Source organism: Cephus cinctus, unplaced genomic scaffold, assembly GCF_000341935.2.
Source record: "Cephus cinctus unplaced genomic scaffold, Ccin1 Ccin1_scaffold0168, whole genome shotgun sequence".
Classification (NCBI taxonomy): Eukaryota; Metazoa; Arthropoda; class Insecta; order Hymenoptera; family Cephidae; genus Cephus; species Cephus cinctus.
In genome coordinates, this window is record NW_014332892.1 from 749042 (window position 1) to 770957 (window position 21916).

General features: G+C 37.2%; 3 protein-coding genes and 1 long non-coding RNA gene across 10 annotated transcripts in view; 3 read left to right on the top strand and 1 right to left on the bottom strand.

The window, feature by feature from the left end:
* Positions 1-2418, top strand: part of LOC107264282 — an 8198-nt gene extending 5780 nt beyond the window's left edge. Inside the window, exon 2 of the long non-coding RNA XR_001536901.2 lies at positions 1790-2418. This is a non-coding gene — a long non-coding RNA (uncharacterized LOC107264282). The remainder of the gene's footprint in view (positions 1-1789) is intronic.
* The window catches only part of LOC107264279 (beta-arrestin-2), a 35147-nt gene extending 21534 nt beyond the window's left edge, over positions 1-13613 (bottom strand). Inside the window, exon 1 of the mRNA XM_015732373.2 lies at positions 13378-13613. The gene's annotated coding sequence lies outside the window, so the exon portion shown is untranslated. The remainder of the gene's footprint in view (positions 1-13377) is intronic.
* Positions 13614-13858: 245 nt separating this feature from the next.
* On the top strand, positions 13859-16906 carry LOC107264281 (protein FAM8A1). Of its 6 annotated transcripts, none has more exons than XM_015732380.2 (6): positions 13859-14021; positions 14491-14718; positions 15311-15475; positions 15750-15864; positions 15947-16091; positions 16168-16906. In XM_015732380.2, exons 2-6 carry the CDS (start codon positions 14508-14510, stop codon positions 16504-16506), a joined length of 975 nt encoding a protein of 324 aa, XP_015587866.1. In that variant the 5' UTR covers positions 13859-14021; positions 14491-14507; the 3' UTR covers positions 16507-16906. The 6 variants fall into 6 exon arrangements, with proteins under 6 accessions (XP_015587866.1, XP_015587864.1, XP_015587868.1 ...); XM_015732378.2 differs by having other exon boundaries at positions 13863-14017; XM_015732382.2 differs by having other exon boundaries at positions 13863-14017; positions 15962-16091.
* Positions 16907-17139: 233 nt separating this feature from the next.
* The window catches only part of LOC107264349 (ras-related protein Rab6), a 9393-nt gene continuing 4616 nt past the window's right edge, over positions 17140-21916 (top strand). The window contains exons 1-6 of one of the 2 annotated variants that reach the window (XM_015732524.2): positions 17141-17386; positions 18361-18419; positions 19598-19757; positions 19853-20058; positions 20255-20321; positions 20777-21868. In XM_015732524.2, the coding sequence (XP_015588010.1) occupies positions 17317-17386; positions 18361-18419; positions 19598-19757; positions 19853-20058; positions 20255-20321; positions 20777-20844 (630 nt within the window). In that variant the 5' untranslated portion in view covers positions 17141-17316 and the 3' untranslated portion in view covers positions 20845-21868. Of the gene's footprint in view, positions 17387-18360; positions 18420-19597; positions 19758-19852; positions 20059-20254; positions 20322-20776; positions 21869-21916 lie in introns of those variants that run through there. The other variant, XM_015732523.2, reaches the window with a different exon arrangement.

Genomic DNA, 21916 nt, shown 5'->3' on the forward strand with positions numbered 1-21916 from the left:
GGAGTTCTGGGTAGTTCTAAAAGAGTTCTACAAAACAAATACCTGAACTTGATTAATCTATCCAGTATTTTGGGAGTATCGGATTTTATACGATTGATTTTTTGAAATACTCATTTCAAAATGATTTTTTGACGAAATCTGGATATGTATTGTACCAAAAACCTATAGGGAACTCTAGAACTCTTTGAGAACTATCCAGAACACTGAAAAAAATTCGATTTTCTAAAAGATGGTGGGCTGACGCATTTTTTCAAACTTTATTTTCAAGCGGATAATGACCGGAACTATTGATAAAAAGTACAGAGAACTCTAGAACTATTGTTAATCTATTCAGAACTCCCAAAAAAAGTACATTTTTTCAAAAATGATGGGCGCCGTGAAGTTAGCCCATCATTTTTTTAAATCGCGATTTTCCACATTTAATCGACAGAACTATTTCTAAAAGTCATCAGGAACTCTAGAACTCTTCTGCGGGCAATCAGAACTCCAACTATTCTTTTGAAATGAGCATAATGATGGGCTAACTTCACAGAGGTGCGTAAATCATCGTTTCGCCATCGAGAGCTTGCATATGTACCAAGGGAACCCAGCGTGGTGGAAATCTCGAATTTTATTACGAAAGTTAGATAAACCAGGCCCAAAGTTTTTTACTTGAAACGTTCCCGTTGACGCGTTGGCGTAGGGGTTATAAAAAGATGGTTAGATTTGCAACGGCTTGCTTTTTTCTTCCTTCCTCCCGAGACACCAGAAGCGAATACGTTTCGAGCGCCTCGAAGAAATAACGTGACGAGTGCCGTAAGGCGGATGCAAAAAGTTGTCAGTTGTGTTTTGTTTACGTCGCTCTGTGTCAGCTTATGCTAATACAGGTTCACGGCTTGGATAAACGTATTTACGTTGGTATATATTTATATTATGGCTGCCCGAACAAAATTGCGCTTAGGCGTTATGCAACGTGGATATTTTTATTTGAAATTGCTTGTCGCTGCATCTTACGTGCACGTCACGATCGATAAATATCCTGTAATGATGGGTATTGAATATAATTTTTTTTTTATACGAATAATTATACCTTTTATGACTTTTCATCAATCATCGATTTGATGATGAGTGACAATGAACGATGAAGGAACAGAAGCGCCTTTAAAACTGTTCAACGAAATCGAATGGTAATCGATGGATATTTTTGTCGAATTCGCGATTTCCCATAAAAGACACACACTCTCGTGATAATTTTTCATGACTATTATTGAACAAAATTAGCTATACAGTAATTTCCACCTGAATCATTTTCTTCGCATTTGATAGCAGCAAATTCATTTGCCGCCTCAAGAAAATAATACAACTATGCCTGTACCTTAAGTAGCTGGTGGTCGATACTGCTTGATACTGGCAACAGGTATTAAAGAGCTCCGAGCACTTAGCGTAGCTATCGTAAAATACTTATAATACGAAAATCTTGAGATATTCACGATTCGAAGTGAACAAAAATATTAATATTTTTGCAAAAATCTATTTGATAAACAATTCGTTTCCGCTGGTACAAGTCAATATTTAATTTTGCATTAATTTTACTGTATACGTATATGTTAGCGATACATTGCACACTGTGCATATGGAGTATTTATTTATTATTTATTTAATACGAAATGTTTGGTCGCATGAGTAATTTTTTTAAAAAAATTACACTCAGAATATCCCATTATAAAGTGTTTCGTCTTATACGTTTCATATAACGACGTCCTGTATTTATACAGCTGAACGTTATTCGTATATGTTTTTACTGTTACAGTTTCTCTACGTGTTATCGCCGGAGAACGTCTAAATTACACTGACAGTCGTGTACCAAGGCATTTCCACTGGGACTGGATGAGACGGCGTAATTCGTACGAGTACAAAGGCGTAAATCCGTAGAGTGTAACGTTGCGAGTGGGGCCGGTAAAATTAAATTGCACATTTAATTAAAAAAGGAGTCAAATGAGCGTCCATATCGATTTTCATTTAGTCGGAAATATATCACGTTGCCAATTATCATAAAGTATTAAAAGTACGTTTGGATATAATTAAAAAACTTTATAAGAAATTTCAACTACTTTGTGTACAAATAATAATATCATCTCTTTCGCTGTTAATTAATCTTCATTTGTCTATGGACCGAAAATATTTTCACCACGAATAAATTAAATAAGGGTATCGGTAACGGTCAATTGCAATTAGTCAACGTATAATCCGCTACGAATAACAGCGATGTGTAAAAAAAAAAAACCTCTCCCATTTGTCAGTCGGTCACGATGACTTGGCAATGGAAAAAAAAAAAAGAAAAAAAAACAGCCTTCCAGCAAAATATAAGATCCTAAATTAATTAAGAACTATTGTAAATTGACGAAGAAATAAATCAAGGCTCCATGTGTTTGTCGTAAATCAGTCGCCGAATTGATTTACACGTATGCGTATATGTCAACGATTTAGATGACACGTATATCGAGCGATCACATATGAAACTGGCGAACAGAACGAGAGCCCGAAGTCAACATATTTACTTATATTTTAACGCACGATAAATCCGCAGCGTAACCCCTGAGGAGTAGTACGAATGGAGGATTAAGAAAGAAAAGGAATTAAAAAAACTAGTGACAATTAAAAAAAATGTCAAGAAAATTATTAATCGTATCCCCCTGGGTCGCTGGAGGCTCCAAGGAAATATGCGGTATACCACGTAAACAATACACCTAGAAAACAGCTATCCACCGAAGCAAAAGCCATTTTGAAATGGCAAGGACAATATAAAAAAGTTCATCCAATAGAACAGCAATTACCCAGAAGATATGCTTGGCGATTGAATTTTCATGTAAAATAAAAGTCCCGTCATTTCCTTCTACGTCGCTTCGAGTTATTTTCATTGTGTCCGCGTGATTACGTAAATACGTATAAATTATCAGTACCAGCCCAAGACGTCTATAATTCACGTTGGAATCTCTCGCGCACGACCGTCACTGACAATTGGGAAAGAAGGATACCGCGTATGCGTGCGATTATGAAAAGTACGTCGTTGCTTGGCGACTTGACGAAAAGCCTTTAAATATTTGAGAGTCTATTTACGTTTGGGGCTCCGGGCGATTGCGGGGCATCCAGGATCCTCGAAAAAGCGACGGGAAGGGAGATAACGGGAGCGAGATAGTAAAGAAAGACAAAGTAAAGCTCCACTTCAGTTTCCACAGCGACTACGGAGCCAAACGACAAATCGATTTTCTTCATGAATAAAAAAAAAAGCTCTTCCAGTAGCACGAACAGCTTGTCGAACGACGTTTAGCTCTCTTTTATTGGCGAACAATGGATTGGCACAGTGCACGGTATACCGGAAAGTATGCCGGACTGTTTTTGTCGCACTGTTGTGCATACACGTGTGTGTATGATAATAAACAATACAGCGCGCGCGTGCGCGCGCGATGAATTTCATTGCCGCGTTGACGAGCGTAATGGCCACGTAGAAATTTCGAGCGTCACCATCGAAATTCAATCATAGCCAGACGCCCAGATGTAATTCCGTCGAATGGGATTGCTCCTGACGACGCTGGATGGAGGGGAGCTCGACTCCTCTCCTCTTGTATCCTCGTCGACGTTAACAAGACGAGAAGACGAAAGAAAATTACGAGGGCGACGACGTACCTTTTGGTTGAATACATCAATTTCTCCGACGCTATGCGTTGCCTCTGTCGACGCGATATTATCTCGGTATAATCAAGTATTACGAGCGAAGGACGGCAGGAACGAGGAATCCTATTAGCGCTTGGACGTTTTTAATTTTTCTTTTTTTTTTTGATTTTCATTTTGAGAAAAAAAAAAAAACCCATACATTCTCTACCTCTTTCAGCGATATAACGATGCTAGTCGAGGCATCCTGATCCCCCTTTTTTTTTTACGAAAAACGGATTTTTTTTTCCTTGTCCTGTGAACAGCGTATCGACGACACAGGGGCTGGTAAGGTTTGGATTTGTATTAACAAAAAATTGAAATAAAGAGGCCGACGATTTTTTGTTAGCTACACATTGCCAGGTACGTGTACACGTACCTGTAGGTACACGTACTGTACTTGTGCGTTATTTGACATTTCATATGTATATGTTATAATTGACAGATGTAATCGAAATCAGATATTCGAGTAACAATAATACAGATTTGTAAGCATATGTTCCCCCACGCGATATGGTGAATTTAATTTGCCTTCCCTCTCGACCGGTAACTATATTTTTTTTTTGGAATCCGGGTATTATCCACGTAACGAATTCACGAGGATGTAATTTCGGGGAGACTGGTATCGGCTGAAACACGATGTCGAATTAAATAAAACCACCGAATCTGCAGTCTGCTGGTAGGGAAGAAATGTTTACTTTGTCTGATCGACTGACAAAAAGTTATGAAAATTTCACAAGAAAATTCTACAAGGATGAGACGTAATTAGTTTGTGCTTCGATCGACACCGTTTTTCCCTGCGCGAATGCTGTTTGCGCGTTGCGATCGTCGATTGGAAGTACAGAGTTGACGTTATAACGAAATATTTTTAGACGCCCCAAAGAGCCTTGTGCAGAATTAGACCTAATATTTGTTCCGACTGTTTTCAGCGGTTACGATATAATGAGTAGTTGCGTGGGAAAGGCTTTTCCATGAAAAGTAATATTAGAATATATCAGGTACACTCGGTTGTCTAATAAAGTAAAACGTGCCTACTGCGTACTATACTGTACTGTGTGTGTACCAGATAAAAGCTAGTACCACTCATATATCGCGTGTATATCTAGCTATACATAACACGGTACATAGAAACAATAAGACGCAAGCGAATCTCTTCTTCATCGAAACTCACGTGATTCTGCTGTAGAGTGAGAAACTTTGAAAGAATCCTGAAAACTACGTTAATCGTCCTGACAAGTAAAGAGATCCAGATTTAATATGAAATTCCGGTACCGATCTACGGAAAAATGTATAAGTATATACCTATACCGCCTATATATATACAGGCAGCAATTTAATTTCCATATTTATTACTCTGTTTCCATGACTGGAAAGGGGATTCCCCCATTTACTTTTATATATAAAAAAAGGGAAGGGAACAAGAACATCGAAGAAAAGCACCCTAAGGTTACTGTGACGCGGGGAAAGAGAAGGTGTGGATATGGTGAGAACGATTTGCCAAAAATAAAGTGCCGTAATAAATAGGGACAAAAAAAACAAAACCCATGGGATCGGCAGTAAAAGTAATAATTTAACCAAGAGTTTTCCCTCTTGTATTAGATTTCAATCGGGGAAAATCTTATCGGTCGTCGGCGTGTGCCTTGAAGGTCGACGAAAGTCAGGAGACGCGGGCGAATTCGAAAAGCCATTCCACGCGTCTCTAATGGCCGAGAACAAGAGGCAAACGCGACGAATGCACGGGAAGAAATACGAAAAGTATTTGAAATTTTCGTAAATAGTTCTGGCAATGGCCGAAAGGTTCTCTGTTGTTGTTATAACGCGAAAAATTCCCAATCCGCCATGCTGCTACCGTTTCTTGCGCAACCGTTTACAGACGTCATAATGATACCGCTTGTTGATAACTCTCCTGGTATCGTAAAGCGTTCCCGGTCCGTACGTTAACATCAAAACATTCGCGAATTATAATCGCTCGCTCTTGTATACGCGGCTTAATGCGCTACTCCAAACTATTAACGAGTCTCTCCGCTGCGAGCAATGTGTGTACGTACCAAACAGCGTTCAGCATCAGAATCTACATGCGCGATACGTGTGCGTATGTAATATAGAAATAGCTACTATATACGTGAATGATCCAAGTAAAAAGGCGCCTAGTACATTCTCTCGTTTCGCCATCGAACGTGCGTGAATCCACAATGGACATTGTTATGTGCACGTGCCTAGATAGAAGACGGTTACAAAATCGCAGCATATGCTTCAGTACCTTAGCCATTGCATCGAGCGACGTGGTATACTTGGTGAGAATATGAGTTATCGTTGGAGAAGTTACAAAGAAGAATTGTCGTTCCGAGACCGAGGAAAACATCGTGTTACGGAGAAGAGAGAAAAAAAGTTAAGCCGCCCGTAAGTCCCGGTCCTCTCCAGACATAACAATCGGACGGCGCATCGCTGTTATTACGAAAACAATGAAGCGCTCGATGTGGTTTAGTTTCGACGAAATTGGTGGTGGGGAGTTTCTAGTTGGAAATTACGAGGGAGAAGCCTTTGGTGTTCTGCATGGAAACCCTTCGAGCTGAAATTCCGTAAACTGGTTAATTTCGAACCACCTTGAAGCTAGCAGCAAACCGCTAGGAAAAATTGAAAACAGAAAACATGACAACACGATCGAGCTCTCGTTTTCGACTAATTTAATCCTTTAGTGCTAAATTTACTGCTCTTCGTTAACCCGTCAGCTGGCACTTGCAGCGTCCCGCTCTGATCGGTGCGTCGTTTTATAGGTTAGGTCGTGTCGCGCGAAAGAAAATGCTCGTCTTCTCGTCGTTTAAATTTTACAAGAGACCATTAAATTGGCCTAAAACGAGTACTGGGTAAGAATTTCAAATTTGTCAAAGGGACCACGTGGAACTCGACGTAGCATGAAAGGTCCTTGGCGTACCTTTGAAATTTATAAATAACTTACAGTCAGTGACTTTGAGAATTTTCTCATTTTCTTTCGGTCGTACATTTTCTTCGACTCACGTATTACTCAACTGTATGGGCTTGCGATAAATAAAGATGGCGTCCAATCAAGCTTCCGAGAAGCCGTTACCTAGACCATAACAAAGCTTCTAATTACCCTTAGGCTATACGACTACCCCCCTCTCCTCGCCGCTGCTCGTAGCCAATTCGTATATCCAATTACTGATCGAAAGTTTTCCAAATAATTAATTACCATATTTTTAATCCCTTCGTTGTTGACTTCCGGTTTTAATATAGACTACCCTTCCTATGCTGGGCAACGCTACTGCTATGCTGAGCCAGGTCACAGATCAAACAAAGGTACAGAAATAGGAAAATGCGTGTATCTGTATACCAAAGACTTGCCAAATAGTCGACCGTCGAACGGATATAGGAAAGTCCTATATCCACAAAATATCAATCCATCGACTACACAGTTTCTCTTATTACTACACGAAAACTAGGATTTGTCTCCGATAACATCAATTCATCGACCCCCTAGCGTCGTACTAGTCAATCCACGAAGTTCGGCCAAGTTGAAACCTTTATCATCCGTCTGAGTGCAAAAGAGAACTTTCCGTCTCGCGCGTGGTGAACGCTGTCGATTGAAACTGCAGCTTGCTCGTGCATTGTATTATCTGGAGTGGCGTCCCCGACGCCATCCGATTGAACGACTGAATACTTTTTTAACTCGCGACAGAACTATTCATCGAAAACAAAGTACAGACACTGTAAGTCACTTAGCAAACCGTTCGTTCGTCAAAGAAAATTTCGTGCGACGCGCCTCTTGATTGTAAAAGGATTTTTAAAAGGTCGCGCGCACGTGGAACGTACCATTATCATTATTATTATGCAACACTCGACGCGTACAAAAGGCACGATTGTATTACCGAACGAAAACGTTTACCGCTGTGCACTTTGCGCGATTTCTCAAACCTTCATTTTTATGTTCAAAGCGGCGTACCGAGTTAAAACGCAGTGCTTTTTTTTTCACTTCTCCAAAAACGATTTTATAATCCAGCATCCCGACTGTGCATTGTTTACGTTAACGATACTGCTACAGCATACCCCACGTGGCGAAGCGCACTACCCTAAACCAACAGTAAGCATTCCGCGATCGCGACGCATATCAAGACTAATGAAAACTTTCCATCCCTCAACTAACTCCGGCTTATCCAGACCACTCTGAAAATTACCATCCTCATCCTGGCTGATGGCAAAGCACAGCAGACACAACCTTAGACGTGTTACGAATCCAGCCACCAATTCCTTAGTTCGCTAGTCTGCGGATTTTAAACCACACAAGGGAGCTGATTGCCCCTTAAGTTCCATTGCTCAGTCTCGTTAACGTCAACACTTTAGGCAATAATTACTAATCGCAATCTTGCCGCGATGAATTACTTTATCGAATAAACCTACGAGGTTTACTCTACGTGTGTTCGTCGCTATCTCTTCCTAGGATTACGTCATTTAGAATATATTTTAAAGCTCGAATCCCATGCCTGGGTTCACGCTGGTTCTGTACTGGTAACGAGCGGCGTAAGGCAAATCAGCAAATTCTAACCCCGACAATGCTAAATCGTGGCAGTCGTTCTGTAACTTGTCAAAACTCGAGCATCCACAACGGGAAAATAAAGAACACGGACAAATAAATTTTTTCAGCTAAAGAACTGAATTACCTAATACCCATCCTTCGGCGGTAGAAATATTACAGTAGACTCTCTCGTTAGACCGTGTAACCATGCCAATGATATAGTCAGCACGCGTGATGCTCGCTAGCCATACGGATTAGATAAAAGGTACGCGGACGTGCAGAATTCGAATATTTGAACATACCGGGGACACGAGACTCTTATGGAAGATTAAAAGACTATTTTGTGGAAAATTGTCAGAATTCAAATGACAATGAAAATTAGCTATACGATCAGGCAAGGATTTTTGAAACTTCGCTAAAACTTCGAAATTGAATCACGGAAATCGTTATCAAAGCGAAAGAAACTATTACTTCTGATAACCCGCCTGAAGTGGCATCAGCATCCATTAAACGTATACGTCTTAGATCTCTGAAATCAGCGTTAAATACATTATTTACATGTGTATTGTGGCTTGAGTCTGTAGAGTTTTTTTTTTTCATATTTAAATTTAAAAGTCACTGTGATTTATCTATACCGTGTCTCTGTCACTAATATCAGATATAAAATGTATATGACATAAATTTCAACCGTATATACCAGTATGGCAATTGTATCGCGTAATCGTTCCTTATCGGTGATGCGACTGATTTATCTGTTTATCCTGCACGATTATTGCGATGCAACAGATAACCTCACGATGGCCGTTACATTACCGATTAATGTACGAAGACAAATGAGATTTGAGTTTTGGGTACGAAAAGGGCAAAATTTGAATATCGTATCCCTGACTCCGTACGAGAGTGTCAAGACGCACGATGACTGATAATAAGTCGCATGGCAACGAGCATTAAGTAATACTCAGGGAAAACGTGCCAGACGATATAGAATTTCCCGTGATATTCAAAGTGCCGTCTCAAGCACTAATGTATAAATTAATATATTTCTAGATCATTATCACACACTGTTGTACCATGCTATACAGAGAAATTTGAATTTCACCCTAATATCACATGTAATGGTTACGACGTACTGTTAACATGTACAATCAGATAGACAGGCACGTGGGTGGTTACGCCTATGAATATGCATGATTAATGATTATCTAAGGATAGTCTCGACAGCGCAGATAGTTGATTTAAAAAATCATAATTACCCAATAAAAAAAAAAAAATAGTAAAACAACAAGACCCGCGCGAAAGGTCATGAAACGTATTTTCGATTGTATCGTCATTACATAGGAAACGATAATTCGCGTTCAATACCGATCATCAGAGACGTATGATGATCTCGTAAATTCTGACAGTACGTCAAGATGCCGATCATTAGCCACATACTTCGACGTTCATCCCGATATAGGAAGGCTGCAATTTCGCAAGGTCATCCCGAGCTCGAATCGGAATGCGGATCCATAATAAAGATCGACAGTGAGTAATTCTCGATCGCGGTAACTGTGCTTCGTATGATCGATCTGTCAGTGTCGCGATTCCTCGGGAATTATCGATAACGTAGTTTTCTTTTTTATCAATTTACAATCAATAGCGCTCATTCGTATTTCGAGAAGCAGACACTCTGTTGGTGAAATAATTAATCGCTTGCGCGGGTTTCTTAAAGGATTGATAATTAAGTCTGAAAAAAAAATCATCCGTCAAGATTTATTTATCTCAATGTCGAAGACAGACGCAAATACCGACGCGGTACAGTCTTCAAAGATATTTTATATACGTGACTACTGGAGGCACTGTGTTTTTTTAAAACGATAGCTAGGAACACTCTGTGGCTTCTGGCTAAATTTGATACGTCGCAAAATCAACATGTTATCGTTTCGCGAATTCGTTTCGCCGATGCTAAAAATAGGCAGACTCGATTCGAATGAGTTAGTTTTCTTCGTTACGTTTTTCATGTCTCATTCAAATATTCGCAATGCGCTGATTTCAATTTTTGCGTTTGACAGTGACGCTTAACGAGTCGGAGATCAAATTTCTTGGTAAGGTCAAAACGCAAATCGACCATTTGCCAGGTCATTGGGATTCGTATAATGAACTATATTCAAATGGAAGAAAAATTCTATATTCATATATTCATTCCCCCTCTAACAAGAAACCCTTTAGCGGCGTTGTTTCCGTAAAAGGGGAACAAAAAGTAGACACCGCTTACATCACGTTTTCACGCAGAAGCATACATACCCACGTACGTATTCACGGGGCAGTCAGTAGGAAAGAGCGAAAGAACCATAGGGAGGGTGTTTCTCCAATCGTTTCAACCCTCGTCCCTATATCGTTAACGATGTAATCGTACCTTAAGGTTACAAAAAGGAGGTCGTGAAAATCCGCCTATATTTTCTTTTAATCTTTATAAAGTCTTTTATTCATCCCCAACCACCCCCTTACGTTTATTCCTGAAACGTCTTCGGCCACCAAGAAGACTTATACAACGGGTTCAATGTAAATACCTATTATTTTCCCTCCGACGAGGAGTAAGTGCGCCTATGTTTTTCTTTGTGACCCTGTCCCCCATTATAATACTAGTGAACTTTCTAGGGTCCCTACATAATTTGCACCTTCCACGTGTCTGGCGTCTCTGGAATTAGTGACACGTGGAAAGTGTCGAGAGTTTGCCAACGAGGCGTTCCCTTCCCCCTCTTCCACCACCATGCCACGTAAGACCCACAGAGGGATGGAACGGGGCACGAATAGATACATAGAGGACAGTAAATTGCTAGCTATGGTGGCGAGGGTGTTTTATTATGCGAGCCTAGACGTAATTTTGTACGTAGCCAAGGTGATGGATGGCGAAGGATCGCTTGTGAAAATGATGTTTTAAGAGGTACAGAGGTATCCACTGTAAACCGACGGCTGAGGCACGAACGTAAGAATGACGGGCAATGGATTCGTAGTTAATTGAATGGACAAGCCAGTAGGTGATGATGTATATTTTAATATCTATTTTATCACCGAGAAAGGGTAAATCCTGAATATTGTCGTTACGAAGAAAAAATATTGCAGTGAATGTGACTTGTAAAATTATTTTTTAACTCTAAATACAAGTTTGTAGACTTGTAATTTTTTAAATGGTATCGCCTTAGCCACTGCTAGCGATCTTTAATGAATCTGCGTTTTTTGTATCGTGTCATTTTCGCTTTTAATAAAAATCGTGTTATTATGGATTTTTAGTAGCAAGAAATTTTTATTCATCAAACTTATGTCATTAGTTTTTGTATTTATAGTTAGTGTTAATGTTAATGTTATTCGCCAATGATTTATTCTGTCCCTGAGGTTTTTGTGCAGCATTGTATTGTTATGTTAGACGTGTGTATATGTATACAATATCAGGAAAGTTTTTCAAGAAAAACTAAAACGATAAAGAATTTTATTACAACGCGCGGGTGGAATGTACCAAGTCCATTCTGTGTTCTAAAAAGGACTCAAAAGGATACGCGCCCTGAGATATTTCTCTTTGACGCGAGATCCTTAAATTCCTGATGTGTCCGAGGTTGGTTGGCCAGGAACTTCGTTATAGGATCCCACGGTACTCGGCCATTTTCCCATGGATTTCGTGCAACCGGTTCAGAAAACGCAGAAGGCGCCTTTAACACGTGAATGGGACTGTATGCTCGGGCATTCACCTTGTGCGATTCGGGTATTCGATTTTTTTTTACTACTCCCCTACCCCCACTTCCATTGCCTCGTCTCGCAGTGTCTCCCTTTTTTTATTCTTGATTTTGTTGCCAGTGTGAAGGTTTCACTGGTGTGCATCTACCTTTTTTTTCTTTTCTTTTTCTTTCTGTATGTGGGAACACTTTCCGCAGGTACTACCCACGTTCCCACGTGAGCGATTAATCTTTCGAACTGTATTTTCCACAATCGACCTGCGTCTCATACGTGATGCATCCTTTGAGACAATGAATTGTGAAAGTTTTATTTAGAGTGTAATTCACAATGTGAATAAAAGTTTAATTTAAATTTGTGCTGTACGATGTATAAAAATCTTATATTCGTTGAAAACGCGGATTTTGAATTCAACGAATGACAATGCGATTGTGGGAAATTCAGTTCTAGTTGAAAGTTCTACTATTTTAATGAGTTTCATTAGCTCGAGCGTGAACTTGTTGCTGCAATAATAAAGGCATGTTTTTTTTTTTTTTTTTTTTTTTTTTTTTTTTTTTTTTTTTTTTTTTTCTAGTTGAAAGTTCTACTATTTTAATGAGTTTCATTAGCTCGAGCGTGAACTTGTTGCTGCAATAATAAAGGCATTTTTTTTTTTTTTTTTTTTTTTTGATAAAATTACATAAATACCTTCCCGTATCTACGTGACATACGTACTACGTTATTCACTCGTATATAAATTCCCTATCTTATCCGTTCTATTATCTTTGCTATCCTTATCATAATACTGAAGATATATTAGTGACAAGCTACAGGAGGCAACTTATATTCTTTACAAACTTTCGCACGCGCGCGCCAGGACGGTCAGTAAATTTGAACATAGAGAAATGCAAAGGAAGAAATATAGATAGCGAAGTACCTCTTAAAATTTCTCTGAAATGTTCAAAGAAGCAGAGTAGAGTAAGAACAGGAAAAGGGAAACTGAATAAAATATATATAATATACACTTGTAACGAAAGGTGTAAATGCACTCAAGGTATCAAAGAAAAAACTAGCAATTTAGAGTACATGATTCTTCACTCCATTCGCAATGCGACTTCCAGTACTCGTTATTCTCCCCGAGCATAATAATAATTGAAAAAGCTTTCGTTAGGACAATTCCTGTGATAGAATTCATGCAAGCTAATGATACGCAAGGAAAGAAGAATCTCGTGGTGGCCGGTCACGGCAGTATTCCTGGAATTTTTGACAGAACATTCCTCGGAGCTGACGTGCATAGGAGTATTGCGAAAATAGGTGAACGTCTTATCCTGTCTTAGAAGAATTGTTAATTAATTCCTGTAGAAGATGCACCAGGTTTCATACACAATGAAACCGCGCGGTGCCTCCGCTACGTGGGAATGTGAATCGCGTGTGGCTTAAAATGTTATATCGTAAAATCGGAACAGCGCCGATCTCACCTAATGTTTCCTGGCGTCGTGGCTCCACACCCTCTTCAATTCTCCTGTAACTGTCACTCGCGAACTCCACCAGACACACGAGATTTGAACACCGGCACCAATTCACCTACGATTAGTCTTTACTTTCGCGGAAAACGTGAAATATACAGTTGAACGAGTCGACAGAAAGGTATTCCGACCGTGATTACTGTACAAATGCTTGTGATACGTCATGTCCTGAAGAGCTAGCGCCGTGGTGTGAATATCGTAATCTAGGGGAAAGTCTAGGGACCCTGTGTTAAGCCTCATTCATAGAATGTGGAACATTAAAGCTATGTTTCTATCCTTGCACGATGATGAAGCTCTCAGTGTTTGCATTGGAATTTCGTATATAGAATCTGATAATTTTATTGTTTGACGTAATTTATTCTTGTGTGTGTAATTTAGTGACTTCTCTAACAGCAAACATGTTGGGAGTTTTTCTATATTAATTTTGTGATTATATACATTTTGTGTATAGTTTACCGACGTGGTTCTTTAAATGCTTTGTGTAGAGGCGCTAGTTTATGTACTTAAATTCACAGCTGACGTTTCTCGAGGCTTTTCAATACTTTACGGCTTATCATCTGTGACGGTGACAAGGATACTTGATACTTGAAACGTAGGTTTGTTTATTGGCTAGAATTGTTGCAGTTTATAGAGATTTTACACATATTCTTGAGTATTGCATACTTTCAGCAAGTTTCGATACCAACGTTTCCTCGTATATATATTTTTATGGAATTTAACATCGATTAATATTGCAACCTTGAACTGTGAAATACTTTGGAAAACTTGAAATTATTATATGTATTATTATGTATACAAGTGTCATGTCAAGTTAATCGACATCAGATACTTTACAATAAGATTATTTAGACTTATTAAGCTGGTTGCAGACTTAGAAAAAATATAGTTTATTAAATTGATTGCTTTAGTGTCATTTTTTAAATTTTTCAATAGTATAGTCAGTTTTGTTATATTTATGATTGTTGATCTGGAGTAATACTATAGTCTTAATTACGTATTTAAAGAAGTTAGATAGGTTTATACGCATAATGGCATTTTTGAAGAGAATTTAATGCTGTCTTTTAGGAGAAAATACATTCAAGATGACTGATGATAATAGTGGAGACTCAAAGGAGGATAAGTCTCAAGAAAATAATACGACAGCCCCATTGAATCATCCCTGCACCGTGGAGGAACGAGCAGAATATTTTAAAAAATTGGAAAAATGGCTGCAAGAAGCATATGCATGGCAAAGCGTAGTTGCAATGTTTCCATACTACGTGATGTCTAGTCAGTTATTGAATCGCACTCCTGGTACGAATAAGAATAAAAATTGTAATATTTTGAATGTAATCCATATGCAGTAGTAGTAAATGTTTCCAAAATGTTCAATATACTGTCCTGCATTAAAAACAATATTTATGTGAATGTTAATGTGACAATTTCATTTTCACGCTTACTAACCATCAAGACTTTTGTTTCTTGGGATATCCTATGTCATCCTACTACTACAGCTTTTGTACTTATATCTGTTGCATGATTTAGTTCTGTTCTCCATTTGTGATTCTCTGTATCATGAATCTTTTATGTTATATGTTACCTTATATATTACAGCATTGTATTTATACATTTGATAATTTTAATTTGCTAAATATAAATATGAAATCTTTGTAACAAACATGAGTACATTCGTTATCATATCATCAACTAATCGTACTTATGCTTTCAAAAAACATTGGTTGTGTATCCAAAACATTATTATGCATCGTCTAGTCTAATGCTTTATCATTCATTCATTGACCAAATTTTATTTACAAACTGCCTATATTTTCATCTGTGGGTTTGCTTCTGTTCGCTTTGTGGAGTCGTTTACTGAAAATTATTCTATATAATAGAATGGTTCCAGGTGTTACTCCGTTTCCTCCACAAGTACCCCCAAATGCAGGAGCTGCAACGGCCACAAACAATGATCCAAATAACGTTAACGCGACTAATCGACAAAATAACGTTCCTTTACGCCAAGGTGGACAACAAGAACCCCGAGGACCATTCCGACCACCCGGAGTTGAAGGTAGAAGATCGTAACAACAACTTCTGTGTGCATTAATTAATGGAAAAATTGATTCTGTTTTATACGTGGCTTACAAATCTAAAATACTGGACTTCGCACAGTAATCTCTTTTGAATTTGAAATTGGTATTTGAAAAAGTAATTATAAATTCTTTCTCTTCTCAAAAGGCATTGTACAGAAATGCAGTATTTAGAGTTTCCAATTCTGATGATAATGATTCTAAAATAACATAAAATAACTTTTATCATAAAACTAAAAAAATGTTTCTTTATAGGTTTTGAATATCGCATACCACCAATATGGAAAAGATTTGTGGCTGAGTTCATTGATTCTATGGTGCTATTTATTGCAAAATTCTTAATGAGTCTGTTCAATGAATTTTATGAATTGTAAGTTGGCATTTTTAACAAAAAAAAACAGAAATGCTTCAATATTTGTATGAACAACATACGTAACACTTGTGTAACAAAGTTATCCTCTTTTCAGAAGCATAGAGCAATACGATTTAGATCAGTTCCAAAAAAATCTACGATTCGATTATATCATGGCTCTGGAGATGACCTCTGAACTTCTTATACTAGAATTAATTCATCGAATAATGGTTTGCATTTTCGAAGTAAGCATTGAGACTACCATATTAATTTTAAATATAACTATACCAAATCTGCTAATTATATTTATTCTATTATTAGACATTTTTTCTGTATCGTGGCCTCAATGGACGTATTGGAGGTGCCACACCAGGAAAACTAGTTATGGGTTTACGAGTTGTTCAGTGTCGCAGCATAACACCTATTGAACGACCAGATGGGTCAGATGTGGTTTTAGTATCACCCGGTACAGATTTGGGTTTACCACTTGCAATTGGTCGTTCGGTGGTCAAGAATTTAATTATAGCACTGTTATTTCCCATATGCTTTGCACTGTTCTTTTTTAGATTTAATAGGACTGGATACGATCTTGTGTGTAATTCGATCGTAGTTGAAGATCCTTACAGAATCCCGAATAATAATAGACCTCATCAACAATAATAATCAACGGATAATGTAAAGAGATGACTATACTATAGAACACGCACATATTATGTACATAAATGTGTAAAATAAAGTACATATAATTCACAAAGTACAGACAGTCATATCAGGCATAAAAGTATGTGGATATACACTGAAAATAAAAGCTACCGGTTCATATAATTTTTGGATTATAAATTATGATTAGATAATGAGAAAGATTGTATTTTTAGGATAGTAAATATGTAACACTGGATTATGTATTATTCCATATGGTAATTTAATAGTATTTATCGCGAGTATACTTGGGGTAAGAAGAGGGTAAATTTAACGATTAAAAATGGCTCGTTTAGTCACAAATTTTTTTCAATATGCAGAATATGTATTTATACAAATAAAGTTCGAGCTATTTATGTAATTGTCATTTTTCACTCTCTATTTATTGCTACTATTTTATAAAATAGTAAATATTTTTTTCCCGTATACCGGCATACTATATAAAGTAATGTGAAGATTTTATTATTTTATAACGTCATACCTTTTTATATTAAAATAACCGGACCAACCGTGTCCTTATTTAGTTGAATTTGAATTGAGCAACGCTATCTGGGGGCAATTTTTGAGAAAGTTGTTCAGGATCATGTATTGGCCAATGACGTCACTTCCCAGTCAAACGTGGCTGCCGTGACTGAAAGGAAGGAGTGGCTGTGTGACCTGTCAAGTTGTACAGTTTTTCGTGAAAATTAATGACTTTTTCCGTCAGTTGAGCCGTCTTCGTGTGGTTTTTAACAGCTGCGAGTCGTGTCGCGTATCTGACACTCTAACGAAATGTCGTCGTCGGGTGATTTCGGGAACCCGTTGCGGAAATTCAAGCTGGTCTTTCTTGGCGAACAGAGTGGTAAGTATTTTCAGAGTAGACTTCCGTCAATTAACGATCAATATTGCTAATAATCTCTTTGAGGTCTTAAACGATTAGTGGCTAATTTTTCGTAACGATATTCAGCCAGCTCTTAGTACGCATGAATTTTAAAAAACGTTCTAGGTTATAAATCGATATTTCGTCAAGCTGTTCCTACCCCGGCTGTTCGGTTCTCGACACTGGATTAGCGTCGGCGTTTGTCAATTTTTTCCACTATTTCGACGACCCTTAAAATTTCGTAGATTCCTCATTGAAAAAAAATGATAATTATATTTGATTTTTGTATATCGTTGAGTACTGATATTTTTATGCAATTAATATACCTTACGAAATTCGTATGGCTTACGTCTGACTTTTGTGTCAATTTTGATTCTTATTCTTCAGCCGGGGATTTTAGCGATTTTAATTGTTAATAGGGTTTTAATTAATTTTTAAATACTGTAGAGTACTGTTGGGTTACCTTGCTAATTTTTCTTTGTAATAACTCTTCATTAAATATTTCATTAAATTCAATTGACATTTATGGTATTTCTTGTAATTAGTATTGTGTATGTGATATATATATCATTTGTATGTGATATTCTGTAATGTCAAATACTTGATTACCATTTGCATATTATTTAATTTCATTCTGTTAATTATTATCTATCTTTCTTCCATAGTATGTTTTATCTTTTGTGTTATATCTATCGTGTGTTATGGACCATAAAAGATATAAGGGTATACAATTTTTATTTGTATTATTTTATGCTTCTGATTCCTATTATTTATCGAGGAGAGATATATTGGATGTTTTATCAACAACACTATTTAGGAGAATGCGTGGCAATAAATTATTATAATGTACTAATTCGTTTACCATTAACTGAAAATTTATCTAATTTTTTTTTTAAATTGCAGCTTTAAATGCATTAATTTTGTTCTTTTCTAATAAATACTTTTTGCTATTACAGTTGGAAAAACTTCTCTCATCACACGGTTTATGTATGACAGCTTTGACAACACATACCAGGTATGAAATAAATTTTTTAGCATGTCACAAGATAACACATTTACCTAAAAGCTACAAAGTCAGCATTGATTGCCATTTCATTTTTAAAATATTTTGCAGTTACACAGAATTTGTTGGAGGAGAAATCATAATGCAAAATGTCATTATGAATGATTATTGCAAAAAAATTATTATTTAACTCAAACAGGTCATGTTATTGATGCAGAACGTTACATAATCCCGTTATCTTCTGAAACTAGTTTCCCTAAAAATATTAAAGATAGATAACATGCTTGGACATTTATGTATCTTGTTATTTGCATCGTATTGAATCTTATTATCATCATCCTATAATGTTCACGTGCATGACGAGTTCCCGTTATCCAACGTGCTATGTGGAGTAGTTTATTCATTGATAATAAGCCTTGGGATAAGAAGTGCATGCTTTAATGTATACATAGTGCATATTGGCATGCACTTTGATGTTGCTATAAACTATTCGCTATTGGCTCGAACGATTTGCAACAATGTGAAATTAACCACTCAGCAGTTACTGATAACTTGTAGTGCAGTGAAATAATTATATCCAATTGTAAATTCTGAACGTAAGTGTGTTGAAGTATATGAACAAAGTAAAACATCTTTTTATATTTACCTACCACTTGACCCAATCCAAAGCATAACTATATAGATTCTGTCTCATCGACACTTTAAAGAATATTTCTTAAAATTTTTAAATTAAATATCACATTTAAATATTACAAATATTATATAATATTTGTTGCCCACGAATGCATGTATTTACAAGTTAATTTAGATTACATTGTAACTCTTCCAGCTATAGAACAATACTTGAATTAAGTTGGGGTATAATTTAATACAGCAAGTGAGCAGCTATTGTTATAATGTGAGACAAAGCAAGATATCGACATTTTCTATTAAGAAGAACTTTCTAATTGTACTAATGGGAGTCCATAGGAAAAATAATGAATTAGTAAATAAAGGCCGCACGTTTCCACTTAAGATAGACTAAAGCAGAAAACTCATTTCATTATCCAACTTAATTCTAATTTCACCACTACTCATAGCCATAGTAGGTGTAACAATGGTAATAGCAGCGTTACTATATTAACCAGGTTGCATCAATCTACAACTGCTTAAGTTCTTATGGTATAATTTCTCTTCCTGGTCTGTTGCAGGCTACAATAGGCATAGACTTCTTAAGCAAGACCATGTATCTTGAAGATAGAACCGTGAGATTACAACTGTGGGACACTGCGGGACAGGAACGATTCCGTTCCTTGATTCCTAGCTATATCAGAGATTCGACTGTTGCTGTTGTGGTGTATGACATTACCAGTGAGTGTACACTTTCAGATTAGAACAAATAAATTCACAGAAAACAGACAGGAATGGACCTGGATATTTATATAAATATATTCTTTATTTGTTAGATGCCAACTCTTTTCATCAAACATCAAAATGGATCGATGACGTCCGAACGGAGAGGGGCAGCGATGTAATAATCATGCTCGTTGGTAACAAGACGGATTTAAGTGATAAAAGACAAGTCTCCACTGAAGAAGGTGAACGAAAGGCCAAGGAGCTTAATGTGATGTTTATTGAGACTAGCGCTAAGGCTGGATATAATGTTAAACAGGTATACAACTTATAATGTTTAATTATACTTGATTAGCATGTAGGTTTTCTTGTAGTCAATAGAGAGCAGAATTTCATGTTTTCTTATCATTCTGCAATTCTGTGTCTTATTACTTACACAAATTCAGGGATATGTATAATCGATGAGATCATCAGAATGTCGCATTTATGTTGCAATGCGCTTTCCTGTTTTACAGCTGTTTAGAAGGGTAGCTGCGGCTTTACCAGGCATGGACTCCACTGAGAACAAACCCCCAGAAGACAGTATCCTTTTAGTAAAATATTTAATACAGGCTTGCATGTTACTTTCAGCAGGGCGAATAGCAAATTTTTTTTCACTTGCCTTGACATGACAACCCTTATACGTGTCTCTTCCATATTTTTCTCGCATCCGCTTTTACATTGTTTTTCTTTACACTGTTTGCGCACGTCTGTTACATCCTACGAATCGGCACAGACTCAATCGTAGTTGACGTGATGATTATAAACTGACGTTATCAACTGCGCGCGGGCGTACATTTAAATTTAATGAAACTCACAACAGTGACTCTTGACTTCCTATCTTCATTACAGAAACAACAAGTAGCCTTAGACACATTTAACACGAGTTTTACACGTTTACTTTTCTCTACGCTCATTTTAATGTTTTTCACATTCTTTTGTTCCCATTTACTTTGTCTTTTTTGTGTTTTCCTTAATGCGTTTTCTTCAACCTGTAGTGCAAGAGATAGTTCTCAAGGATACGCCAATCGAACTGAAGGCGTCGGAGAGCAGTTGTGCATGTTAAATCAACAATGATCCTAACGGTAGACGAGACACTCTCAATTAAATTAAAACAAAATGAAATAATGAGTCGGAGACATTAAGTCGACAATGCATAGGGCTACGTTCCTTTTCACAGTATAACTTATTTGAGGATTGCGAAGAGCAAAGGTACTAGAAAAAAAAAAGAAATTATATCTGAGCTATTTTATTACGTGCTGATTAGTGATCTTTTCGTCTGGTAGCTTAATTAATACGACTGCATTTACTCAATTATCTCGCGCGCGATGTGCTGCTCGCAGAATGTTGTCTCAGGATAACAAAAAACACATTTGACTCTACTCGATCGATGTCACACAAACTTTATTCGTGGTTCTTGCCCGTTCTAATGTCTAAGTACTTCGAACGTATAGCTTAATATTTTTGCTATTTATGTAAACGCGTGATAGCGTCGAGACGAAGGTGGACAGTAGCAAGAATTTTTAAACTGGGATCAGCAGCGACGAATCTAATACCTCACAATTTATATACTGGCAGAATATTTTCTTTTTCAATTGTTTTTATTCATTCTTAAGTCTTACTTTTAATCGTATTGAAAGGCACCTATCAATAGTTAAGCGTAGATATTAGGTAATTTCACGGAACGAGTGCATACAAAGAAGGACTACGGTTTAAGATTTTGTGGCTTGTTACTGTCATCCTAGAGTAATTCATTTAGTCATCATTGTCGATACACGGAATGATAATGTAGATATAGATTCAAGTTGTTGCGTAAATGCAGTCCAAATGGATAAACTATCGTCGAACTCTGATATCTGGTTCCACTCGGATATCATACCTGGATCCACCCTTGAGATTTTGGCGGAGGTACAATGAATAGCAATAAGATTGATTTATATTGATAATTCTATTGATTTAAAAACCCACGTGGTCGTCCGATTAGTTAACGTGAATACTTTGCCGTTTTACACAATCATTGTAAAATTAATGACGAAAGAGGATCTAGAATGAAGTAATTAAACGAGAGCTAATTATTTATTTCACGAGAAGATGTCTTTGCGTGGATTTGTAAATTTTTCGGCCGCCCCCCCCCCCCC

Bases quoted from the DNA above. Each gene is read 5' to 3' on its own strand.
- LOC107264281 (XM_015732380.2), top strand. From the start codon at position 14,508: ATGACTGATGATAATAGTGGAGACTCAAAGGAGGATAAGTCTCAAGAA. The intron at 15,476-15,749 runs GTAGAAGATCGT...GTTTCTTTATAG, and splicing joins CCGACCACCCGGAGTTGAAG to GTTTTGAATATCGCATACCA. The intron at 16,092-16,167 runs GTAAGCATTGAG...TTCTATTATTAG, and splicing joins TAATGGTTTGCATTTTCGAA to ACATTTTTTCTGTATCGTGG.